Genomic DNA, 23,638 nt, shown 5'->3' on the forward strand with positions numbered 1-23,638 from the left:
AGTGGCCCAAGGACGGTTTTAGTTTTCTGCTGCTGTAACAAATTGCATATAAATTGTGAATGGCTCTAGAAGCCAGAAATTGAAATAGTTTAGGTCAAGGTGACAAGAAAGGCACCTTCCTCTGGCAAGCCTTCATGCACAATCCTCTTCCTTGCCTTTGCAGAGTGTCAGGGGTCTGCTCGCCTTCCTTCCATCTCATCTCTCCTCCCCGATCTGTTCCAGTCCTTATGTCCCCTCAGATTCTGGTCATCTGTCTGCCACTGTTTAATAATCCATGCGATCCCAACGGTCCCACACAGATCATCTGAGATAATCTCACCTTCATGTCATCACTGTAAAGTTTCCCTTGCCGCTAAGGCATTGGCTTTGGGGTGTCTAGAATTCAAGACAAGTACATGTTTTCATGTAAGGAAACTATTCAGTCTACAGCTAGGCTGAACATAAAATACAAGGTAGATGTGAGCTAGTCATCTTATGCAAGTCATTCCTACTAAATACTCTCATACTTGATGTCTCAAAGTGAACAAGAATTTCTGCGTGTATAGTCACATATTTTTTCTTTCCTTTCCAAGACTTGTGTCTCCTAGTAATCCCATAAAACCTACATTTGTGGCGGATATGAAAATGCACTTGGACAGCTAAAAAATACAGAGCTATGTGATTTCAGTTGCCAACTCATTCTTTTCTTGTTAAACCTTGAAAACTTGACATTTGAAAAAGAAAAGCTATGCCACAATCTTATGTTGTAAAAGATTCTGCCAGTTTGAGAACATAGAATTTTACAAGGTTCCAAATATCCCATAATCAAACTTTGGAGTGGTAGTCAAACATAGAGAGGGAGATGGGGGAGAGAGGGGAGGTTACTTTGTTTTGTTTTAATTCTTCACATGTTCTTTGAGAAAACGTTTACATGGAGGGGGCACACAATGGCCTTCCTGAGTTTGAACCATTCCAATCTCTTCAACAGATCATTGCACAAGAATGAACACCTGCTTGCTGAAATCCCACCCCTGTAAGCACCTCCTGTGCCCTCTTGTTCAGGAGAAAGTCCAGACTATTAATCAGTTATGAATGAGGCCAAACACAAAAAGAGCTCTATGTGGTGGCCGGGTGATCACCATGTGCATTTGTCAAGAGCATGCCCTCATCATCCCTAGATCACTTAACTGACCTCAGCAACCTTTGTGCCTCAGCCTCCGTGCTCCAGTTCCTCTGATTCCCTGCTCTTGGACCATAGACTCACACTGTCCACAGACTTCTGGATATATTACGCCAACTCTCAGTGTTTGATGTATTGATACAGTGCCATACTCCTTTAGCTGATAATCTTAGTGAAAGGCTGAAAATTGCTCCATCTGTATAGAGCTTAGCTTGTAAGCCTGAGGACCTGAGTTCAGTTTCCAGAAACAATAGTTTTAAAGTAGGGTATGATAGAACAGCATTGTAATGTCAGAGCTGGTGTGACAGAGACAGGAAGGTCCCTGAAGTTCACGGGCTATCCCAGCCAGCCTGGACTTCTTAGCAAGTTGCTGGCCAAAAGGAGACAATCTCTCAAAAATAAGGGGGCAATGAGCCTCAGGAAAGGCAAACAAACACAGTCTAAAGGCCTCTACAAGCATGTACACAGGTGCATATACATACATTTTTACCTCTGTACAACACACAGAATAGATAGATGATAGACAGATAGATAGGTAGATAGATAGATAGATAGATAGATAGATAGATAGATAGATAGATGATACATAAGTCTTGAGCAAGAAATATCTTCAGAATTCAGGCATTTTAGGGAGAAAAAGCAGAGTATCATACAGTAAGTTAGCAACCATAATGGGTTTGGGTAAGTATTATCTGTAGCAAAATATATAACTATCTCCATCGAGTATGACAGTGAAAGAAGTGTGCACATGCATTCACTGTTGTGTATGATGCGTGTTTGGTTGTAGAGATGTCCTCAGAAAGAACCCTTGGGATTCTAGAGCTTCACAGAGGGAATGGTAGGTCTGTCTTATGAATCTGGTAGCAGTCATAATTCTGAATATTAGTATCATTTTGTTCTGTACCATTCCAAGTGGAATCTCACTGAATTCTCCACCAATGGAAAGAGTCTTGGTAGCATTACAGCAGAGTTCATGTGGCTTGGTATGGCTTTTGGTATACTCAATTCTAAACACCAGGATTTTGACGTCAGATCCAAGCTGAATTCAGTCATAACCAAGTTTGTCACCTTGGAAATTTTTTACCCAGCCTATGCTCATGGCCTGTGTTAGGGAGGCCTCTCATTCATGGGTCTACTAGGAACATGAAATTGCAAAAGCAAGTGCTGTTTTTAGCACACTGACTGACAGGTACTACACATTCAATAAAGGGAGATCATCACTGTACTCAGTGTTTTTTATCATTGTTATTGATCTAAGTAAATTAAGGAACTATTTAAGGAAGGCAGTAGACTAGATGGGGCTCTGCAGGCAGAACTATCTTCCCTTCACCCTGTAGGCAAGTCAAGGGAATCACCTTCTATCTGTGTTATAAGCACATGGCACAGTCTTTTAGGCATAAGTCATACTCAATATTCTCTGAGTGGAATAAAACACACGGTGCTCACAACACTAATAGTAAAGAGTATGTGAAACTCCACATGAGCTTTGCATAGTGCTACAAGATAGTAAATTAGATAGGCGGGTAGATGGTTAATGGATAAATAGATACAAGATAGAATCATAGTTACATAGATAGGTGATATATGATGGATGGATACATGGCAGATAGATGACAGACAGACAGACAGATACAGGTGATAAATAATATTATCTTCTGCCTTAGAACAGATCAATAGTTTACAGCAAAGGCAGCATTTGTGCTCAGCCTGAACAGGAGGTTAGGCCTTTAACAGATAGAATTAAGGGTTAAGGAAAACCATTTGAAGCATTAAGTAAAGTGTCAGCAAATCCCTCCAAATATGAAAGGTACATAGTAGGTTTAATAAGGGGTAAATTCTGTGTTTGGGAAATTGCATACACATACACAAGGGGAAATGGCAGCTTAGAAGGCTTCAGAAGTGAGTTAAAACTAAGCCAAATAGAACCTAGAATGATACAGTAAAAAGAAAGTTCCTTATTGAGTCTTGAAATCTGAAATATGTTTTTTGTTTTCAATCTCTGTTTTAGCAGGAGATGACCCAGCCTACTTTGAATTAGACTAAGTTTTAGTAAGGTTGATGTGGTAGTATTTATAGGAAAGACCGGAAGATAAACAGGGAGATGTCAGGCCAACTTGTCAGTGTGTATCAAAAAGCCCTTGTTGAGAATAATAAATAGGTGAGGGTTAGGAGGATACTGAGCAAGCCAGAAGGCTAACAGGTGCAAAGGCACAAAAACAGTCAACTATAACCCGTGAGATAAAGAAGACACTGAGCTCATTCAGAGTCAATTGTCAGAGCATGTGGTATTATGGCACCCAAAAAAAAAAAAAAAAAGAAAGAAAAATAGAGATGTTGGGCAAGCAAGATAGAAAATTATGGGTTCACATTTGAACTGAACAACACAGCACTTCTTGTCCAAATCCAATGGTGCACAATAATTCTACATTCAACAAACAGCTGTCGTTTTGGTTACTGTCTCCTGTGCTCAACAAGGGCCCGACTTATCTTGGGTTGTCTCTTTTGTGGGAGCTCTAACCCTAAAGTCCAGAGTGTCATATAAGCCTCTGTGGTTATACAAATACTTCAACAGGAGGAAGTCACCAGCCTTATGTGAGACAAACCCTGCAAATTCCCAAGCACAGACAGGAACTAGCATAATGAGTTGTTGCATGTAGGGATTTATGAAATTTACACATAAATCCCATGGCATCATGAATGCTGTGGGAGTGCAGGAAGTTTGGTGATGTAGGGAAGAGAGCCACTCTCAGGTCAGGCAATTGTCCGTCCTGTGTTTATGGGATGCTCCCTAAATTTTACACCTCATGTGCTTGATCTTCTGCTTCTTTTATGAGTTCTATGAACTCTTTCCCAGGACCAAGTAATAATAAAGGGTGTGTATTTAGGAACCATATGTTGTGGAATATGGGGTTGGCAAACTTTTCTGCAAAGAACCAGATCATTAATATTTTGAGCTTTGTAACCCATATGCTCTTCACCCTAACTAACTCACTTTTGCCATTGCAGTAGGGAAGCAACTATAGATGATGTGTAATGAATGGTCATGGCTTTGTTCCAGTAAAACTTTATTTACAAAAACAGGTGGCGGGCCAGATTTGATCCGCAGGCCAAGTCTCCGAGCCTATTTATACAAAGTGTAGCTAGATCTTAAGTGTAGATTTCAGATTTGTTTGTGAAAAATGTGAATTTGGACATCCACGTCTAAAAATATGATCATGGTGTCTTCCTTATTGGTTTGAGGATGAGAAAAAAAAAGTGTTAAAATGTCTAAGGCATCTAATGAAGAGGTGAATGCTTTCTTTTATTTTTGTATTGTAAGAAGAATAGCTAACGTTTAATAAATGTTTATGATATGCCAGGTCATGTGTGAAGCACAAAATTATTCCATGTAATCTTTAATAATTCTCTGAAATGTAAACTTTTATAGCGTTCTTTTCTACTCATGAAGAAATTCAGTCACTGAGTGATGTCAAGAGAAACTGCTACACACAGTATGTGATGTAGTTGATGCTTCATCTCAAATAAGTGAGCTCCAGGGACCTGGGGACTAAGCCCTGTGCTGTAACTGGAAGCAAGGGGCAGCTCAAATTCTCCTAAGTCATTCAGGTTCTTTGGAGCTTTCATAATTCCTCATGGGTGATGCAACTAAAAGAGTAGTTTAATACAATAGCTTTTGCAAATTCGCCTTCACGGAGATAACATCTGACATAAATAAAACCCTATTCCGGTCTTCTTCCTACCCACATACCTCTCCTTTCTCCAAAGAGGAGTTCAACAGCCTGAGCAAAACAAAATAGTATTGAGAAAGCTAACTGCAAACCGATTTCAAAAATTTTATCCTATAATCACTCTGAAAACTTGCAATTTCAAAGCTGCCCTGCAGAACAGCATGCTGGATTAATTATGCCAGACTGCAGCAATAACCTTGAATTAAAGCTGCAACCTTCTATTTTTAAGAAACACTTGCCTTTCTGGTTGATGAAACCTGTCGTCCCATCAGGTAACAGACGTGACCAGGAAAGAGAGAAGCGGTAATGAGTCAATCCAAGCTGTTTGATACATTTCAAATCTTCTTCCCACAGAGCGTAGCTGCCACAAGCTACATCACCAGTCTGGTTCTCAAAAACTCGCTCTCCTCCCTGATGGGTGAATGTGTCCCAGACACAAGGGCCTCTTCCATCTGCATCCCAGCCTCCTGAGAAAAGGAAGAAAATGAAATGGTGTCTTGATACCAAGAGGCATATGTGGAATGTAAATATTTGTCACCAAAAGAACATACCTCATTAACTCAATGTACCATATTTATAACTTTAAAAATGTGCCTTTAAAACAACATGCATGACTGGGTTATGTGTTTAACTGTCCTTGATCCCTGATGCTGACTAGTAGCAAATGAAAACTTATTGCATAGTGCCGTTGCATAGCAGGCTTTCATGGTTCATTATGTGAAGCTCTCTCAGCCGGTAAACAGAGGCAGTTCCCCGCTTATGAATGGCTTTGAGTTGCAAGCATTGCTGCTTTGAGAACATTACTCCTGGTGGTGACCGACAATCTTGTCCTTGCCTATCAGAATCTGAAGATCTTATCTCCCTTGGCTACACTTGAACTCATTCTCCTTTTTATCTGACAGGGAGGTCTTAATGATCCAGCCTGCTGTTTGGGGGAAGAAACAATGAGCTTCCAATAATAATATTGGTAACATGTTTGTTTGTACTTCTATTAAATCAACAGATGTTTTGTATCAAGCACTATGCCTTGGGAAGGAGATTCTTGGGAGGACTATGCTGTGCACAGTGTTGAGGAACTTACCCAATTACAATTTATTATCCGATTGTGAGCTAAAGTCACAATCCTGCTTGCTAATTTTGTAAACTTAAAATTGACCTAAAGTATGAAATGTATTGATTTAAGAATACATATAATAGGGTTGTATATTTAAGGGTATATAAAGCAAACTATGTAGCCTGAGTCTAGAAGCATATCTAGAAATGGTAGATTTAGGCTTTGGCTTAGATTTGGAAAAAAAAACCGTAAAATGTAATTAGAGAGGAATGCAAGGATCTTCAAGGATATTTATTCCCCCATGTGTTTCTCCTTAAACAAGATAGAAGATCCATGAGTGTTATGTCTTTTATATAATCTATAAGTCCTCTAACAAACCTAAAATATTTCATCCTAATTTCTCTGTAAGAAAGAGTTCCCAGCTAGAGTAGAGTCGTCAACAGCAGTGACAGCAGCAGTACCCTATGGTCCTCATGGGGAATCTATGGGCTCATATTTTGTGAATACGTCTAACAGAGTCAACTGTAGTCTCCAGCCTGTCAATAATAAAAGGAACAATGGGAAATGATGAAGAGGATACAGAAGAACTTGTACAGGGAGGAGATTGGACAAAGGCAAAAGTGATTGCACCTATTAAGGTAAGGTATGATAGCTACACAAAGATACCAATGTCACCCCAGTCATGTCCATCTGTGCACTGGGAGAGACTGGGTAAAAGGCAACTGTTGTTTTATTCTAGTGTGGAACAGGCACAAACATGAAAATATAAATTTCCAGTATCATTCTTATGCAATGACTGCTTGGATTCAGAAATGAAACGACTTAATCTGAGAGAATTTAAGCAGTATAGCACTGGCTCATATTTTGTTGTTGACGATGTTTATAAATATGTGGAAGTCTATCATGAATGGGTATATGAATACACTTCGCAAATAATGATACACAGTGCCCATTACAGTAAAGTTTCCTGTCACCAACTGATTTTGATAGAATGTTTTCATTTTGTCAAATTCTTGTACCTGTAGCCATCCTATGGTTTCAACCTGACACAATTATGGGGTCTCTCATGAATATAGATTGGTATTTTTGTTAAAGAGACAGACAACATGAAAAGAAAGCAAGAAAGACATTTTACAACTTGACTCATTTGCCCATAACACTTGCATTTCTTTACTGAGTTAGATAAACATTTTACACAGCAGACTATTATTCCCTCACTGCTCTGTGCTACACATAATAAACCAGCCACAGACAGGAAAGACTTGACTTCCAGCTACATTCCTAACATTTTCTCTATCATGTACTTAGGTCTAGACCACAAACAAAAAGACAAATCAAATATTGAATTGTAGCACATGCCTATACCTGTGGTGTAAATACCTTCAGTGTGGCCATTTTCAAACAACCTATGCTGTACCAAGAAATGCTGCAGGATTGAGAAAAAAATGAACAGTAGTACATACTTTAAACTTCTCTATGCACAGAAAACCACAAAGTATCCACAGCATAAGTAATAGTAAAATATGTTATGACTTGGTGCTTATCAGCTGAGCTTTACTATGAATTAAACACTTAAGAGTTTATGTAACTTATTTCTAATATTAACTGTAGTTAGCCAACAGCTCATGAATCACATCAGTAGGATTTCACGAAATAACAAAGGCCAGTTTCCCATCCCTGATATTTTATTTAAGCTCACCATCATTAGTAATAAGAATGACAATAGTATCTGGATCTTTGAAGTTCAAGTCTTTCCACTAGGCCATACTGACCTTAGTCATAATATTTCTGAATAATGTAGAAAGACCATACCATGCCTTATGACTCCATGTATAAAGGCCCAACGGTACATTTTGGATACATGGTCCATGTAACATGCTTTGACAAGCACACAGAAGAAATTGTGCTAAAGAGGACCAGTTCATTACATACACATTACACAGATGAGACATGTCAAGGCACATAGTGCACCTATGAGAAACTAAGCTTTGAATTGAGAATTAACTATGGGAGCTTTGGCAGGAACAGAGAGTAGGCAGCACTTGCTAGAGCAGCAACTCAAATGCTGTGGATTGAATGATATTAATAATTCTGTTTCTACTCATTGCTGTATGCCCAGGCTGAAACTGTGCCTGTTCTTTAATGATGAAGACTATCATTCCCATGTGGACCATATACTCTGAACCATATTCTAAATACCTATAACTCTTGTATTAAAATAAGAAATATATTGTAACTGCATCACTAATCTCACAGGAAGTGAGAATACAAAGTAGAAGGGAAATTTAGAGGCATGAGTGAACAATGACTGAGGTTTTTGTGAAGGTTTTAACATATATAGGTATGAACGGTATTTCAACATTAGCATGAAAGCTAGGAAAGCAGAAATAGGAACTGACTGTAGTTGAGAAGTTTGGATTACACTTGAAGTGATATAATATCATTTGATGGTGACAGGCCAAAAGATATGTACTGCAAAAACCTATAAAGGGAACAGTAAAGTAACAAAATAAGGAATTATAGTTAATAATACCTGCAAAGAATATGAAGTGAGATCATAAAATGTAACCTAAAAATACTCAAAAACAGGAGGAAAATAAAAGACAGATGGGACAAATAGAAAGCCAACAGTAAGACGGACCATGGACATCAACAAAGCTTCCAGTGGCAGCACAGACCACAGACATCTGGATGGCCTTTGGTGGTAACACAGGCATCAGATATCAACACAGTAATATCATGGATCAAAACAGCCCTTGGTAGCAGCATGGACCACAAACATCTACACGGCCTCAATGGCTGCACAGACCTCTTATATCTACATGGTCCCCAGGGGCCTACTTTTTTTCCTAATGAAAGACAGAAGGGAGTTGATACAGATGGCATAGGGTGGTGGAGAGGAACTGGGAAGGGTAGAGGGAGGGGAAACCATAATCAGGAAATGTTACTAGACAAAACAAAAATCTGTTTCCAAGAACAAAAATAAATTTTAAAAATTTACAAAAAGAATCTAATGTTAAATATGCAAGCCTGAGGAAAATTATGGCTCTGGTAACGGTATTCTAAAATTCAGATTGTTAAGTTTCAACTTTTAAATAAAGATAGCTTGGAGACCCTTTGGTTTGGGACAGTAAAAAAACAGATGTTCAATCTCTAATCATGTCAATAATATTATTAAATATTAATGAGTCTAGACCTATTTGAAAGGCAGAAATTATCATGTTGAATGAAACTATAAAACACAACCTTGGATTAGCCATAGGGAATTCACTTTAAAGAGAAATATGAAAGATGGGATAGGAAAATCATAAAATGTTATCATTACCCTGAAAACAAGAATTGCTATGTTAACATCAATGTAGATAGATTTCCAGGTAAGAATCACAGGTATAACATCATTTGTTAATATCATAGAGGTTAGTTTACCCCCCCAAAAATGTGACAGTGATAAACGTAAATGCACTTAATAAGAATTTCAAAATACCACCAGGTGATAATGGGTGATAATGGCACACATCTTTAATCAAGCACTTGAGAGACAGAGGCAGGTAGATCTCTGAGTTCAAGGCCAGCCTTGTCTACAGAGCAAGTCCCAGGACAGCCAAAACTACACAGAGATACTCTGTCTTGAAAAACAAAAATAAAATAATTCAAAATACCTAAGTCAAAAACAATAATGCACAAAAATGTCAAGTCTGCAATTATATTTGAATATTAAAACAAACAAAGACTACAGAAAAGTAGACAAAACATATCAATAGTTTCTTCCTAAAAGGGAAAAGGTATTTAGTAAGGTTTGGTGGTGGTGGCGGTGGCGGCTTGTTTGTTGGTGTAAGAAGTCACCTGCAAGCCAAGCCTGCCAGAGAAGCAAGTAGGGCAGAAAACAGCCAGCAGGCTTCAGAGCTTCACTGCCTCTCCTCAAATCCAGTCCCCCAGTCCAACGGCCATTCTGTAGCAGACCTCCAATTATGGCCTCACCTCACCTTCTGCCCCCATTTCCATGGGACTTAAGCAGATTGTAGTACAGACCCCTGCTTCCCTCCCTCTCATGGACTTCCTTATCCCAACACACCCCACCTCCATTACAGTGTCCTTCCTAAGTATCAGTTCGCAGTGCTTACAAACACAAACATATTTTACTAAAAAACAATACAAAACAAAACATACAAACAAAAAAAAAAAACACTAGTGGCCACTACCTAGCAGAATCCCAGGACAATTCCCTACCAGGAAACATACAAGCACCATACTCCACTGGGAACCAGAACAGACAACAGAAACCACAAACACCCAGACAGCGAAGACAAGAACAGATATCAGCATCAAAAATACCACCATCTCAAACTCAGTTGCCTAGATGCCAGCATTAAAATACACTAACAGCCAGAACAATATGTCTCCACTGGAACCCCGAAATCCTACAGCAGCAAGCCCTGAGAATTTCAAGATGGCTTAAGTGTAAGACAGAGACCCTAAATTACCTTTTATGAATATGAAAGGGGTCCTTAAAGAGAAAATTAATAAATCCCTAAGGGAAATCAATGAAAACACAAACAGTAGAAGGAAATGAATAAAATAGCTCAAGACCTTAAGGTTCAATGGAATCAATCAATCAATCAATCAATCAATCAATCAATAAATAAATAAATAAATAAATAAATACAGGGAAATCTGGAAATGAAAAATTAGCATCTTCGGAGGCAATCTTCATCTATAGAATACAATGGATGGAAAAAATAATCTCAGGCATTGAAGACACAATAGAAGAAATTGTCAAAGTGTTAACTCTTTAAAAAAAAAATCCTGGCACAATACATCCAGGAAATCTGGGACACTATGAAAATACCAAATCTAAAAGTAATAGGACTAGAGGAAGCTACAAAATATTTTCAACAAAAATCATTGAAGAAAGTTTTCCTAACCTAAAAAAGGAGATGCCTGTCACGCAGTACAAGACCAGAAAAGAAATTCCCCTCAAAACATAATAATCAAAATGCTAATTGTACTGAACAAAGAAAGAATATTAAAAGCTGCAAGGGAAAAAAAAAAAAAAACCAAGTAACATATAAAGTCAGGCCTATTAGAATAACACCTGAATTCTCAGTTGAGATTTGAAAAGCCAGAAGTTCCTAGACAGGTATTCTACAAACTCTAAGAGACCAGAAACCAACCTGGAATAGTATATACATCACAACTTTCAATTAGCATATGCGGAGAGAATAACTCATTCCATGATAAAGCCAAATACAAATCTAGGCCTCCAGAAGGCCCTAGAAGGAAAACTCTAACCTAAAGAGGTTGACAACACCCACTAAAACACAGGAATAAATAATTACAGACCAGCAAATGAAAGGAGGGGAAAGACACATGCACCACCACAACAAAATAAAAGGAATAAGCAAATGCTCCTTACTGATATCTCACACCACCAATGGTGTCAATTCCCCAGTAAAAAGACACAACGTAAACAGAATGGAAGTGAAAACAGGACTCACCTTCCTGCTGCATTCCAAAACCACACTTCCCCATCAAGGGTTCACATCACCTCAGGCTAAAAGGATGAAAAAGAATATCCTAAGAAAACGGACCCAAGAAGCAACGTGATCCATCCATTTTTAGCATCTGATAAAATAGACCAAACTAAAACTAATAAGCAGAGATAAGGTCACTACATACTCAAAGAAAAAAATCTACCAAGAGGACATTCTTAACATTTATGCACAAAAACCCAAGAGCACCTAAGTTTAAAAAAAAACAAAAACAAACAAACAAAAAACACTTCTACAGTTTAACTCACACACTGACCCTGAGTACTGATAGTAGGAGATGTCAACTCTACACTCTTCCCAACAAGAAGTCATCCAGACAAAAACTAAACAGAAATGAGAAATGCTGGATCTAACAGATGTTTTACAGAAAGTTTTCCCCACACACAAAAGAATATACCTTCTTTTTAGCGCGCTATTAAACTTGCCCCAAAATTGACCACTTATTCAGACACAAAGCAAGTCTCCACAGATGTAAGAAACTGAAATAATATCCTACATCCTAGCAGACCACCATGTATTAAATCGGGATATCAACAACAATAGAAACAACAACTCATGGAAAATAAACAACTCTATACTGGATTTTAAAAAAATGAGTCAAGACTGAAATTAAGAAAGAAAATAAAGACTTGCTAGAATTGATTGAAAAGATTAATTCACAACATATCCAAACTTATGGAACATGATGAAAGTGGTTGTAAGAGGCATGCTCATACAACTAAGTACCTGCATTAAAAAAAAAAAAATTGAAAATATCCCATACTAGTAACTTATCGCACACTAGAAAGCTCTAGAACAAAAAGAAATCACATTCAATAAGAGCAGACAGAAAGAACTAATCAAATTCAGGACTGAAATCAATTGAAGAGAAACAACAAAGAACAAGAAAAAATTCTCCCTTCTGGGCACAGGGCACCCCAAGGAAGAGGAGGTAGAAATAACACTAAGAGGATGGAGAACACCAAGAAAAGAAGGCCATCTAAAATCAACAAGATAGATGCACACAGAACTCACAGGGACTGGAGCTCCTTGTAGCCCTTCATGGCTCTGCACAAATGGGATCCTAGAACTGAAAAAGAAATGACCTCATGACCCCGTTCCTAACCCAGAAACTATCTCCAACTGACTCTTGCAAATGAAAATTTAACTTTCTACAAAGGAAGCTCACTGGGGAAACAAACTACTCTTTAGGGTAAGGCTTCATGTCCAGTAGTAGATAAGTAGATAGTCAAAACAAAATGAACTCCATGGTATCTTTGAAGGTTTCTTGCCTTATAATGTCATGTCATGGTGTTTTCAAATCTAATCACACACACACACACACACACACACACACACACACACACACCACTCTCCTTTTACCCTAGGTCACTTGAATATATATTACAGTTTCCAGTTAAGCTTATTTATGGGATGCCTAATGGTGCAAACAAGGGGTCTTTGTACCTCTCTGTTTCTTGTGCCTTTTCTTAGGCTCTTTTCTTGTTTTGTATTTGTTTGTTCTCTCCTGTTGTAATGTGTTAACTTTGTTGTCCTACCTCATTAGATTTTATTTTGGTTATTTTATTATCATCACGTAGAAGCCTCTTTCTTTTCTGAGAGATATAAAAGGCGTGGATCCGGATGTGAGGGGAGGTAGGTATAACTGGGAGGGATAGAAGGGGACCAATTGTAATTATGATATACCATGTAAGAAAAAAAATCCGTTTTCAATGGGGGGAGGCAGAGATAAAAGAAATGCAGCCATTACACTTCCCTGTCCACCTCCTTCCCAATCCCCTCACCCCCTACTCCCTCCCATTGTTCCGTGCCTCAGGAAAGCGGTTTCCCAGGCCTTCTCACGCTGGCTTGGAGATGGAGTTTGGGCATCTCGACTCAGAATGGAAATGTCTTCCCCCACAACCACTTCCTCTAGGTTTCAGAATCTAAAGGCACATGAAGGGCCAGGCCTTTAATGGCATGATTCTTGCTCTCATTTTACAGAAAGAAAACAGTAAGCGGAGAGGCAGAGGGCAGGAAATGTGAATCCAGGGCAGCAGTAGGCCTTGAACCTCCTGAGACATGCTAATTTTACTAAAGACAGAAGTCTGAATTTTTCTCTTCCTTGCTATGTCCATAAAACTCTACTCACCATGGGCTTTGTGCAGCCCTGTATGGCAACTAGAAGTTTCTAGAAAGTTTCTGATAAGCTCCCAGAGCCCACCCAGCTTGACAATACAGCCTAGGAAGAAGGTCAAAGCTGACCTTTCCTTAGGGTGTGGTTCCAGTGACAAGTCCTAAGGGCCACAGCCTCGAAAGAACACACACCTCCCAGAATGGCCAGAGCATGGGGGACAGGAAGCTGAGGTTGTTTGCTTTCCAATGAGCTTTTCCAGGCAGCAGGCACCTTTAAGTCTAAAGTGTAAACCAGCCCTGATAGCCAAGGTGTTCCCTCGTACAACCCTGCCCATCACTATCACCTATACCAACTTCTCCCTGCTAGAGGCTTAGTTAGCTTATCCAAAATTCATGTTTTGTAGTCCCTAGTCCTTGAGCATGTGACTGGATTTGCAAACATGTTAAAGGCATGACTCTATGAAGGTATCATAAGTGGGTCTTCAGTCTAACTGAAGTCAGATTTGACAAGGAAATTTGGAGGCACAAAGAGACAGTAAGAAGGTGATCGCAGGCACCAATGTTCACACACACACACACACACACACAAATACATACACACACATACACATACACACGCACACACACACACAAACACACAACACACAACACACACACACAATACATACACACAGAACCACCACAAGAGGCTATCTGGAAACCAAGGGGAGTCCTCAGAAGAATTCAACCTACTGCATCTTGATCTTGGACTCGCAACTTACAGAGTCACCAGGAAATCAGTTTCTATTGAGTCTGGGGCATTATGTTACAGTGTTCCTAACAACCCAATACAAGTCCTGCCTTCTAAGAAGTGCACAATTTTACACCCAACCATTGTATAAGCTGAATTCCCTCAGAGAGCGATCCTGTCGCTCCTCTTTCGACCCAATGACTTAACTACATTCTAGGCCTTCCTTGCTAGCTGCTCAGTGGCAAACCCCCAAGTGGTATTTGTCAGACAGTTGCTCTAATTAGCCTTACACAGTACTGCAATCCCCTGACCCTCTACCCATGAGGATATCGTCCAGGCCTAGTAGATGCCTGAAACCACAAATACTTCTAAAGTCTGTATTTTCATATATGAACAATTAAATAAAATCTAATTTACAGGTCAAAAAGGTAAGTAAATCCTTAAATCTGAGAAAAAAAAAGACACAATCACAATGAGACATCATTCTATACCCACACAGTGAACAGACAAGTAAAACCTAGTTACTATCACTCATTGAAGGGGCTGGTGCCCAGTGGGAATGTACACGCAGTGTCCTTTGGAAAGAAATATAAAAGCATCTAGAAATCTGGAAAAAAAACAGCATTGTACAAATTGGCAATTCACATACTACCCTATGTCTACCAATGTGGAACATAGATACACATCGCTATGGCTGCAACCTCAAGAAATGAATAAATAAAAAGTACGAACAAAGAAAACATTGGAAGTAATCCAAATTACCCTTGTCCTGACAATAAATAAATAAACTATACAATATGCATACAATAGAAGACCGCACGGGAGTGAGAATAAATGAACTCCATTTATACAAACGAACTTGCACCAAGTCCCCCAAACTAAATTAAAACAAGGTAAACAAATTCTGAATATATACAATATATTTTCTCTGTGTGAGATTAGTGGTGTCTCTCTTAGGTCCCTCCTTACTTCCTGGTTTTTCTGGCAGTGTGTGTTGTAGGCTGGTGATCTTTTGCTCTATGTCTAAAATCCATATATGAGTGAGTACAGAACATGCTTGTATTTTTGTGACTGGGTTACCTAACTCGGGATGGTTTCTTCTAGTTCCATCCATTTCCCTGAGAATTTCAGGATTCCACTGTGTTTTTCCACTGAGTAGTGCTCCATTGTGTAAATGTCACCATTTTCTCCATCCATTCTTCAGTTAAGGAGCATCTAGGTTGCTTCCAGGTTCTGGCTATTACGAATAATGCTGCTATGAACATAGTTGAACAGATGTTCTTGTTGTATGAATATGCATCTTTTGGGAATATGCCTAAGAGTGGAATTACTGGATCTTGAGGTAGACTGATTGCCATTTTCCTGGGGAACTGCCATACTGATTTCCAAAGTGGTTGTATGAGTTTGCACTCCCACCAGCAGTGGAGGAACGTGCTTCTTTCTCCACATCCTCTCCAGAGTAAACTACTCTTTGGTGTTTTTGATATTAGCCATTCTGACAGGAGTAGGATGGTATCTCAGAGTTTTGATTTTCATTTCCCTGATGGCTAAGGATGTTGAGCACTTTAAGTTCAGCCATTTTAGATTCCTCCATCAAGAATTCTCTATTTAGTTGGATTATTCAGTGTTTTGGAACTAGCTTCTTGAGTTCTTTGTATATTTTGGAAATCAGCCCTCTGTCAGATGTGGAGTTGGTGAATATCTTCTCCCATTCAGTGGGCTGATCGATCTTTTGTCTTGCTGACTGTGTCCTTTGCCTTACAGAAGCTCCTCAGTTTCAGGAGGTCCCATTTATTAATTGTCTGTGCTGAGCAAATTGGAAGCATGAAGGGAGGGGAGAGGGAGTTAAGAGAAAGAGGAGGGAACAGGAAGATTGAGAGGGAAAGAATAGAGGAGAACAAGAAAAGAGATACCATAATAGAGGGAACCATTATAGGTTTAAAGAGAAATCTGGCACTAGGGAAATGCCCAGGGATCTACAAGGATGAACACAACTAACAATCTAAGAAATAGTGGAGAGGCTACCTTTAATGTCCTTCCCTGATATGAGATTGACATCTACCTTATATGCCATCCTAGAGCCTCTTTCTAGTAGCTGAGGGAAGCAGATGCAGAATCCCACAACTAAACACTAGGTGAACTCCTGGAATCTAGTTACAGAGAGGGAGGAGTGATGAGAAAGGGGTCAAGACCAGGCTGTAGAAACCCACAGAATTAGCTGACCTGAACAAGGGAGAACTCATGTACCCAAGTCTGATAGCTGGGAAACCAGCATAGGACTGACCCAGGAGCCCTGAATGTGGATCTGGGCAGTCTATGGTCTAGTAATAGATCAGTATTTATCCCTAGTATAAGAATGGACTTTGGGAGCCCATTCCACATAGAAGTATCCTTTCTCAGCCTAGACACAAGGGGAAGGGCCTGGGCCCTGCTCTAAATGATATGACAGACTTTGAAGATATCCCATGGAAGGCCTCACCCTCCTGGGGGAGCAGAAAGGGGATGGGCTGAGGTTTGGTGGGGGTGATATGGGAGGATGGGAGGGCGAGGGAACTGGGATTGACATGTAAAACAACCTTGTTTCAAATTTAAACTTAAAAAGGAAAAAAAGAAAAAGATTAGTGGTGAGTTATAGATTTTTAGCTATAGTTTCCTGTGGTAAAACCACAAAGAAATCAAAGTTAATGAATGTAAAATTCACTTGAGTGAATACATGAGCAGGAGACAATAATGGATAGGGTATAAAATATGGTATTAAAATATCTATTTTTACGTAATACTCATACATTATAAATTTCATTTCAACTATTGTGAATCTAGCAAAAACAACTTTATAACACATTTCACTGTTCATGGCAGGTCTTGTTAAGCATTAGCTTTGGATCAACCCTATAGTGACATCTTATTTCTATTCCATTTTTTTTATTCCTCATAATAATCCTTAGAAGTGTGAATACTCTCCAAAATAATTATTGTTCCAAAGTATTATTGTTCAAAGAGGAAAACTAGGACACAGAGAGACTGAGTGGCTTTCCCAAAATTGTATAGCAGATACCAATGAGTATGGCAATGTGATATGCCAATCTGCCTATAGCAATACCAACTGAGCAAACTCCGACCTTGGTTTCTTATTACTTGGGTAAGCATGGAAAAATATAAAATCTTCCTTTGTGAATTAGTTTCATTTAGCATGTATACATTTAACAAGTATTATATATTAACTCTATTCTGAGAAACTCACAATTCTGTTGCTCTCATACAAACATTGGCTGCATGAAGACAGAGTTGTTATAATACTGTGAAAACTAAGGGAAATGTCAAAAATTCGTGTTCAAGAGTTGCAACTGTCTTTGGGAGTCAGATGACTGACACTACAGAAAACATGTTGACATAGGTGTTTGTTGAAAGGTGAGTATTATTCCTAATAAGGAGAAAGTGATTCATGATTCCCATTTAGTGCTTATAGTCCCTAGAGAAAGGAGCTTCTACAAACCCAAGCATCAGGCAAGACTAAAGAATAAATTAAATTCTGGCTGAGTATACTACATTTAGAAGACAATAAAATTGCCTTTTGAATTTCTGTCCTATTAAGAAATACAAGGGATTTCAACAAAAAATGGAAATATTGAGTCTCTGAAATGGTAAATGCATTTGCTGCCAAGCCTGAAGACATGAGTTCAATTCCCAAGACCCACATGTTATCTACATACACGCACACACATACACATAATGAAAATGTCCCCTATAGCCTCAGGCATTTGAACACTTGGCCCCCATTTTTGATAACATTGTTTGAAAGATTTAGGAGATATGACCTTTGGAGGAAGTATGTCACTGGAGATGAGCTTTGAGAGTTTAGAGACTCTTGCCATTTCAAGTTTTCTGTGTGTTATGTTTGCAGTTCATGATGTGACCCCTCGGCTTTCTACTTCTGAAGCCTGCTGCCTTCATGGATCCTAACCCTCTGAAACCAGACGCCCAAGGAATCTCTTTCCTCTGTAAGTTGCCCCAATCATGGTGTTTTAGCACAGCAAAAGGAGAGGAACTAATAGTATATGCATACAAACAATAAACATATAAAACATAATAAAATTTTTATTTACAATTTTGATATTTAACATCAATGACATCCAAGGCTGCAATGTGTTACAGAAATTGCAGAGGTCCCACAGCTAGGTATGAGAATCCTCTGTGCTTTCTCTGGTTCATAATTCGCATAACTTCTCTGTGTTTATTATGGAAGCACAGGGACTGCCTTACACAGACTTTCTGGTTAATCTCAAATGACCAAAGCACCAGCACACATGATGGGTCTCATTGCATGCTGCAGATGTTTGCTGTCCTCTCCTACTCTTGGCTCAAGGCAATAAACTATAACTACAGATCCAAAACATATGACCAGTTTGGGCTTTTAGCTTCTTTGTGTCCTGTGTTCTTTATACCATAGTGTTCATGTAGGTAGTGCTCTAAACGGCAATATTTGCATGTATCTGTGCAATTAATAGTGCATGCTGTGGCTAGGATGGCTGGTGGTGTGGGAACTTTGGCTTCCTTACCTGTGATTATAGATACTGTTATTATTGCTACAACAACATCCTCTGAGAAATCTGGGTAAGCCTCTGTCCTATGCACAAAGGAACTGATCTCAAGTAAAATACTGATGAGATGCAGTGATATGTTCAAGTGCATCATCTGTATCTCTTTACTCCAACATCCAAATGTGGCCTAACCATACCACTCCCTTCAGGAATGTCCTCCTCTAGACACCTAGGATACAAACAATACATAGGACCAGAGTTAATTTTTTTTAATCATGTTTTTGCCTCCTGTGCTTTGAAATCTAGTCCAAGCAGGGTCCACATTTTCCCAATTCATCTGTCTCTCTAGTGCTGCGTAAAAGGCTCATCACCTGTCAAACTTCACACAAAATAGAAGTGTTCATATTTACTGCTTTATTGCTTTGAGAATGTGCAGAAGTCATCTTCTTATTTGTGAGCAAATTACGGATTTAGTTTAAAGATGAAATATATGCCTGAAAACCCAACTAATTGCCAGCCTAAGTTATTCAGTTGCAAAAGAAAATGTTTAATTTTAAAAATAGCATCCTTTAAGTCTATTAGGCATAACTGTTTTCTGTGAAACTCAGAGGCAGCAGTAATTAATCATTACTTGAACTAAAAGCAGAACTTGGCAACCCAAGCTGACCCAGAAGGACTCCGCATTCAGGGTCACAGGGCCAATCATCATACCACATAAAACACACTTCTTTATCACATTATAAGAGGATGGGAGGTCCTCAAAGGAAGGTTTTCAAGCTCAACGTTAAAAAAATGAATAAAGTACACAATGTGTTTGGAAATATTGAGATGCAATCAGCACTTCTGTCATGTAGGGTGGAAATGAATTACTGATACTATTGCACAAAAGGAAGCTGACAGTAACAACAGGGAATTATCAGTTCTCAGACAAAGCAAAACCCATTTTAAAAATGTGTAACCATAGAGCACTGGCTACTCAGTTTGCACAGTGAAATGTAAAAACGAAGAATTAATTTGTTCTTTAACCAAATTAGAAAAACAGAGATGTTGGCTTCGTAGGTGTAACATAGTCAGTTTGCAAACAAATTAACAAACAAAAACTCATCTTGGATAGTAAGTTAATGTTGCACAGTCAATAAAAAAAATCACATAACAGTCACAAATGTCATAAATGTATGCCATTTAGGAACAGATGTGTAAATACATAGGCCTTAGGCCACAAATGGAAACTAATGAGAAGTGGTATGAAACACCTTTTCTTGCAAAGCAGTATCCAGTCCTCTCTGCACCATGCAGTACTATGTTCACACATTACAAAGACAAAAACAAAGGGTTAAGGAGACAGATTAGAAGAATGGGTTTCAAATGATGAGCTTAAAATTTAGCATGGTATGATACCACTAGTAGGCAAAGAAAACACACAAAATGAACTTCTGAGTTCCCCAACAACTGGGGTGCTATTGATAATTAGTGGCAGGTGCAGTAAAGAGACCTTCCTAAATGAAGCAGATGCCATGGCATAGCCAGGTATGATGCCAACGTCACCTCCATGGGGGACACCTCTCTAGATGGGAAAATTAAAGGAAAATAAAATGAAAGGAAAAAAGAATCTATGGCATTTGAAAACATAAGAGAGGAAATTGTCAGGCAAAGGTTCAAACAATGGTAGTGAAAAAAAAAAACTGTAATTTTGATGAATGGCTCAGTTTTAACGTGGGTAATACACTAAGAGAAAGTATAACAAATACTAACAAAAATAAAGTAGGTTAACAGCAAATACAAAGGCCATTACATTTGATATATAGTGATATTTCATATGAATAAGTTATAGTCCATCAAAGCAACACAGAAGGCAAGAACTTTTTATGAATCTGACAAGAGTTTTGAAACAGTGATATTTTTAAAATTCTACAAACACACATGAGGGTCTCTCAAAAACCGACAGAGAATTGATTATGTCATTGTCTGTCGTGTGTGTGTGTGTGTGTGTGTGTGTGTGTGTGTGTGTTTGCATTTATGTATATGTGTGTGCACACACACACACTTGTGGATATGGGGAGTATTTGTGTGCAGTTTATACACATGAATTCAAACTGGTATGCAACATAAATGTTTTCAAATAAGAGTCACAGATAACGACAAGTAAGCAAAACTGAACAAACGAAATGGAGAAGGAAAACAAAAATAGTAGCAAGCCTGCTCGGCGCCTTCCTCATTATATCCACTCATAACACTATTTAATGTTCTGACTAAATCATAGAAAATTAAGACAAAATGCCTTTAAGGGAAGTGTATACTGAAACTGTCTTAAGAAAAGGCAAAAACTTGAAACCATCCACTATGGAGATATATATGCTTTAAAATGTACTTTCTGGCCAAGCATGATGACTCATACCTGTAATCTCAGTACTTGGGAGGTGAAGGCAGGGGTATGTCAAGGATTTCTGGCCAAGCTCAGGCTATACCACTGAGTATAAGTTTTAGCCAGGACTACATAGAAAGATTTTTGTCTCAAAAGTAAGTAAACAAGGTCTGGGTAGATGATGGAGTAGGTAAGAGCTCTAGCTACACAAGCATCATGCCCTGAACTCAGATCCCTAGATCCATGTAAAAAATAAATAAATAAATAAAAATAAAGTGGGCTCTCCAGCCAGCATAGATGAAAAATTCTCCAGGTTTAGAGAAAGACTTTGTCTCAAGGGGATAAGGTGGAGAGTGACAGGACAGGACATTCAACATCCCAACATCCTCTACTGGCTGACTTAGCATGTACTCAAAGGCATATGAATGCCCACACATGCATGTGTATACACCACACACACATAAACTATACACATACTAGACATGCACATGAAAGTACTTAAGTAAAACAGACTTTTCTTCCATTAGAGAGTTCATTGCAAAGTCTTTTAGAAGACTATCTTGAATGAAAGGTAGAGTTTATCTGTGTCTCACACTGTTACTGGGAGATAACTATATTTCAAGACATTTTACTACAATTGTGCAGTCAACCCAGTATTTCAAGAACCCTCATAACCATGAGTAGTCCTAGACAAGTAGTTCCCTCAGATGTTTTTTGCTGAGAAATGAAGTTCTTCAGTCATCCCCAGACCAGAGTCTAGTCTGTCTAGTCTGTGCACAGACATCAATTTGTTCCTGAAATACACAAGCTTAATCATCGCTGTTTCATGTCATCGTGGAACTTAACAGATGGTGAGAAGTGCAGTTCAGTTCTGTCCCTAAGTTTGTATCTCTGAGGTATCCGTGACCACCTACAGAACAAGACAATTCTATAGTCTTCATGAGATACAATGTCCCATACTTTTCTCAATTATTTTTCAAAGATTGGAAAAGGTAACTAACTAGTCCCCTAATATCTGTCACTCACTCACCTATTTGCACACACACACACACACACACACACACACACAGAGAGAGAGAGAGAGAGAGAGAGAGAGAGAGAGAGAGAGAGAGAGAGAAGATATACATCTATAGCATAAGTCTACTTAAAATGTTCTCCCTTTTTTTAAAAATAAAAAGATATCACTAAAATTGAGGAAATAAGATAGGTATTTACTGAGTTCAGAGATTACATGAGTAACTGGTAGGCTAACAAATTAAAGGAAGTATAAATCAGATGGTTTGGTGTACTTCCTCTCTTATTCATTGTTCTTCTACTGAACAGTACCTACATGAAGCTTCTAAATAAATATTCATTTATTGAACTGAGAAATAAAAATATTAAGAGAAGGGATGATACTAAGAATTACTGAATGTTAAATTGAGACATGGATATAAATAATCCCATGACCTTGGAACAGATGGCCAAAAGCAAAGTCAACGGCACCAATGTGAAAACATTTTTGTGATGCTAGATCCCATTGCAAACACTCAAAAAGAGGCCTCCTAATTCCTGGACTGATTACAGACTGCTAATGATGTTTGGGATGTGGGTCTCTTGAAGTAAATCTTGTCTGTGTCATGTCAGCATGGCATGAACTTAGTTTCTAGAAAAAGTTTGAAAGACAGCTACCAACCCAGTACCTCAGAAGGCAACATTTATACACCCAAATAGTCTTCCTTCAAATTGTGTGTATTGAAATCCTAAACCTCCATAGCTTTGAAATATGCATGTATATAAAGTGAAGGCTCAGTTGGAGTTAATTAGTTACAATAAGGTAGTTGGGGTGGAGAAGGGTTGTGTGAGGACAGTGTGGAGGGAACCATCTGCCAGCCAAACAGTAAATCTCAGGAAGAGCAAACCTGCCAACACCTTCATGGACTTTTAGCCCCTAGAAGAGCAAGTAAACAAACTGCTCCTGCTGCTGCTGAAGGCTCCTGTCTGTGGAATTTTGCTGTAGCAGCAATCACAAGTAAATCCAGAGTTCCCATGTACCACCTGGAGCTGAGCTGTGGGTACTGCTCCCCTAAATTTAAGGGAAGTGATGAATGGGAACCGAGACTTCTGACAAGTGAATCCAGCACCAAAAGAAGAAAAACGGGGGTGGGAGTGGCAAAGATAAGGACAGGAAGAGGGAGCTGAGTCAGGGCCCCTAACGGCACAGGACCCAGATATAGCAAGGTTGTGTATTCATTTCACACCTGAGAATCGGCCCAGGTAATGAAGCAAGCACAGTGATGTCACAGCAACTGTCCCAAGATGGCAATGGACTTTATATTTGCTTTATAGATTCAATGTAACAAACCATGACCAAGTTAGTAGCTTAAAACAACTGAAATTTATATTCCCACTGTTCTCAAAGCA

General features: G+C 38.8%; 1 protein-coding gene across 3 annotated transcripts in view; it reads right to left on the minus strand.

The window, feature by feature from the left end:
- LOC127213633 (cytosolic beta-glucosidase) overlaps positions 1-23,638 on the minus strand; it is a 120,003-nt gene that overhangs the window by 69,335 nt on the left and 27,030 nt on the right. For all 3 annotated transcript variants that reach the window (XM_051174091.1, XM_051174093.1, XM_051174092.1), the window contains exon 2: positions 5,127-5,354. In XM_051174091.1, coding sequence (XP_051030048.1) covers positions 5,127-5,354 — 228 coding nt within the window. The remainder of the gene's footprint in view (positions 1-5,126; positions 5,355-23,638) is intronic.

This window comes from Phodopus roborovskii, unplaced genomic scaffold (assembly GCF_943737965.1).
Source record: "Phodopus roborovskii unplaced genomic scaffold, PHOROB, whole genome shotgun sequence".
In the NCBI taxonomy this organism is placed as follows: Eukaryota; Metazoa; Chordata; class Mammalia; order Rodentia; family Cricetidae; genus Phodopus; species Phodopus roborovskii.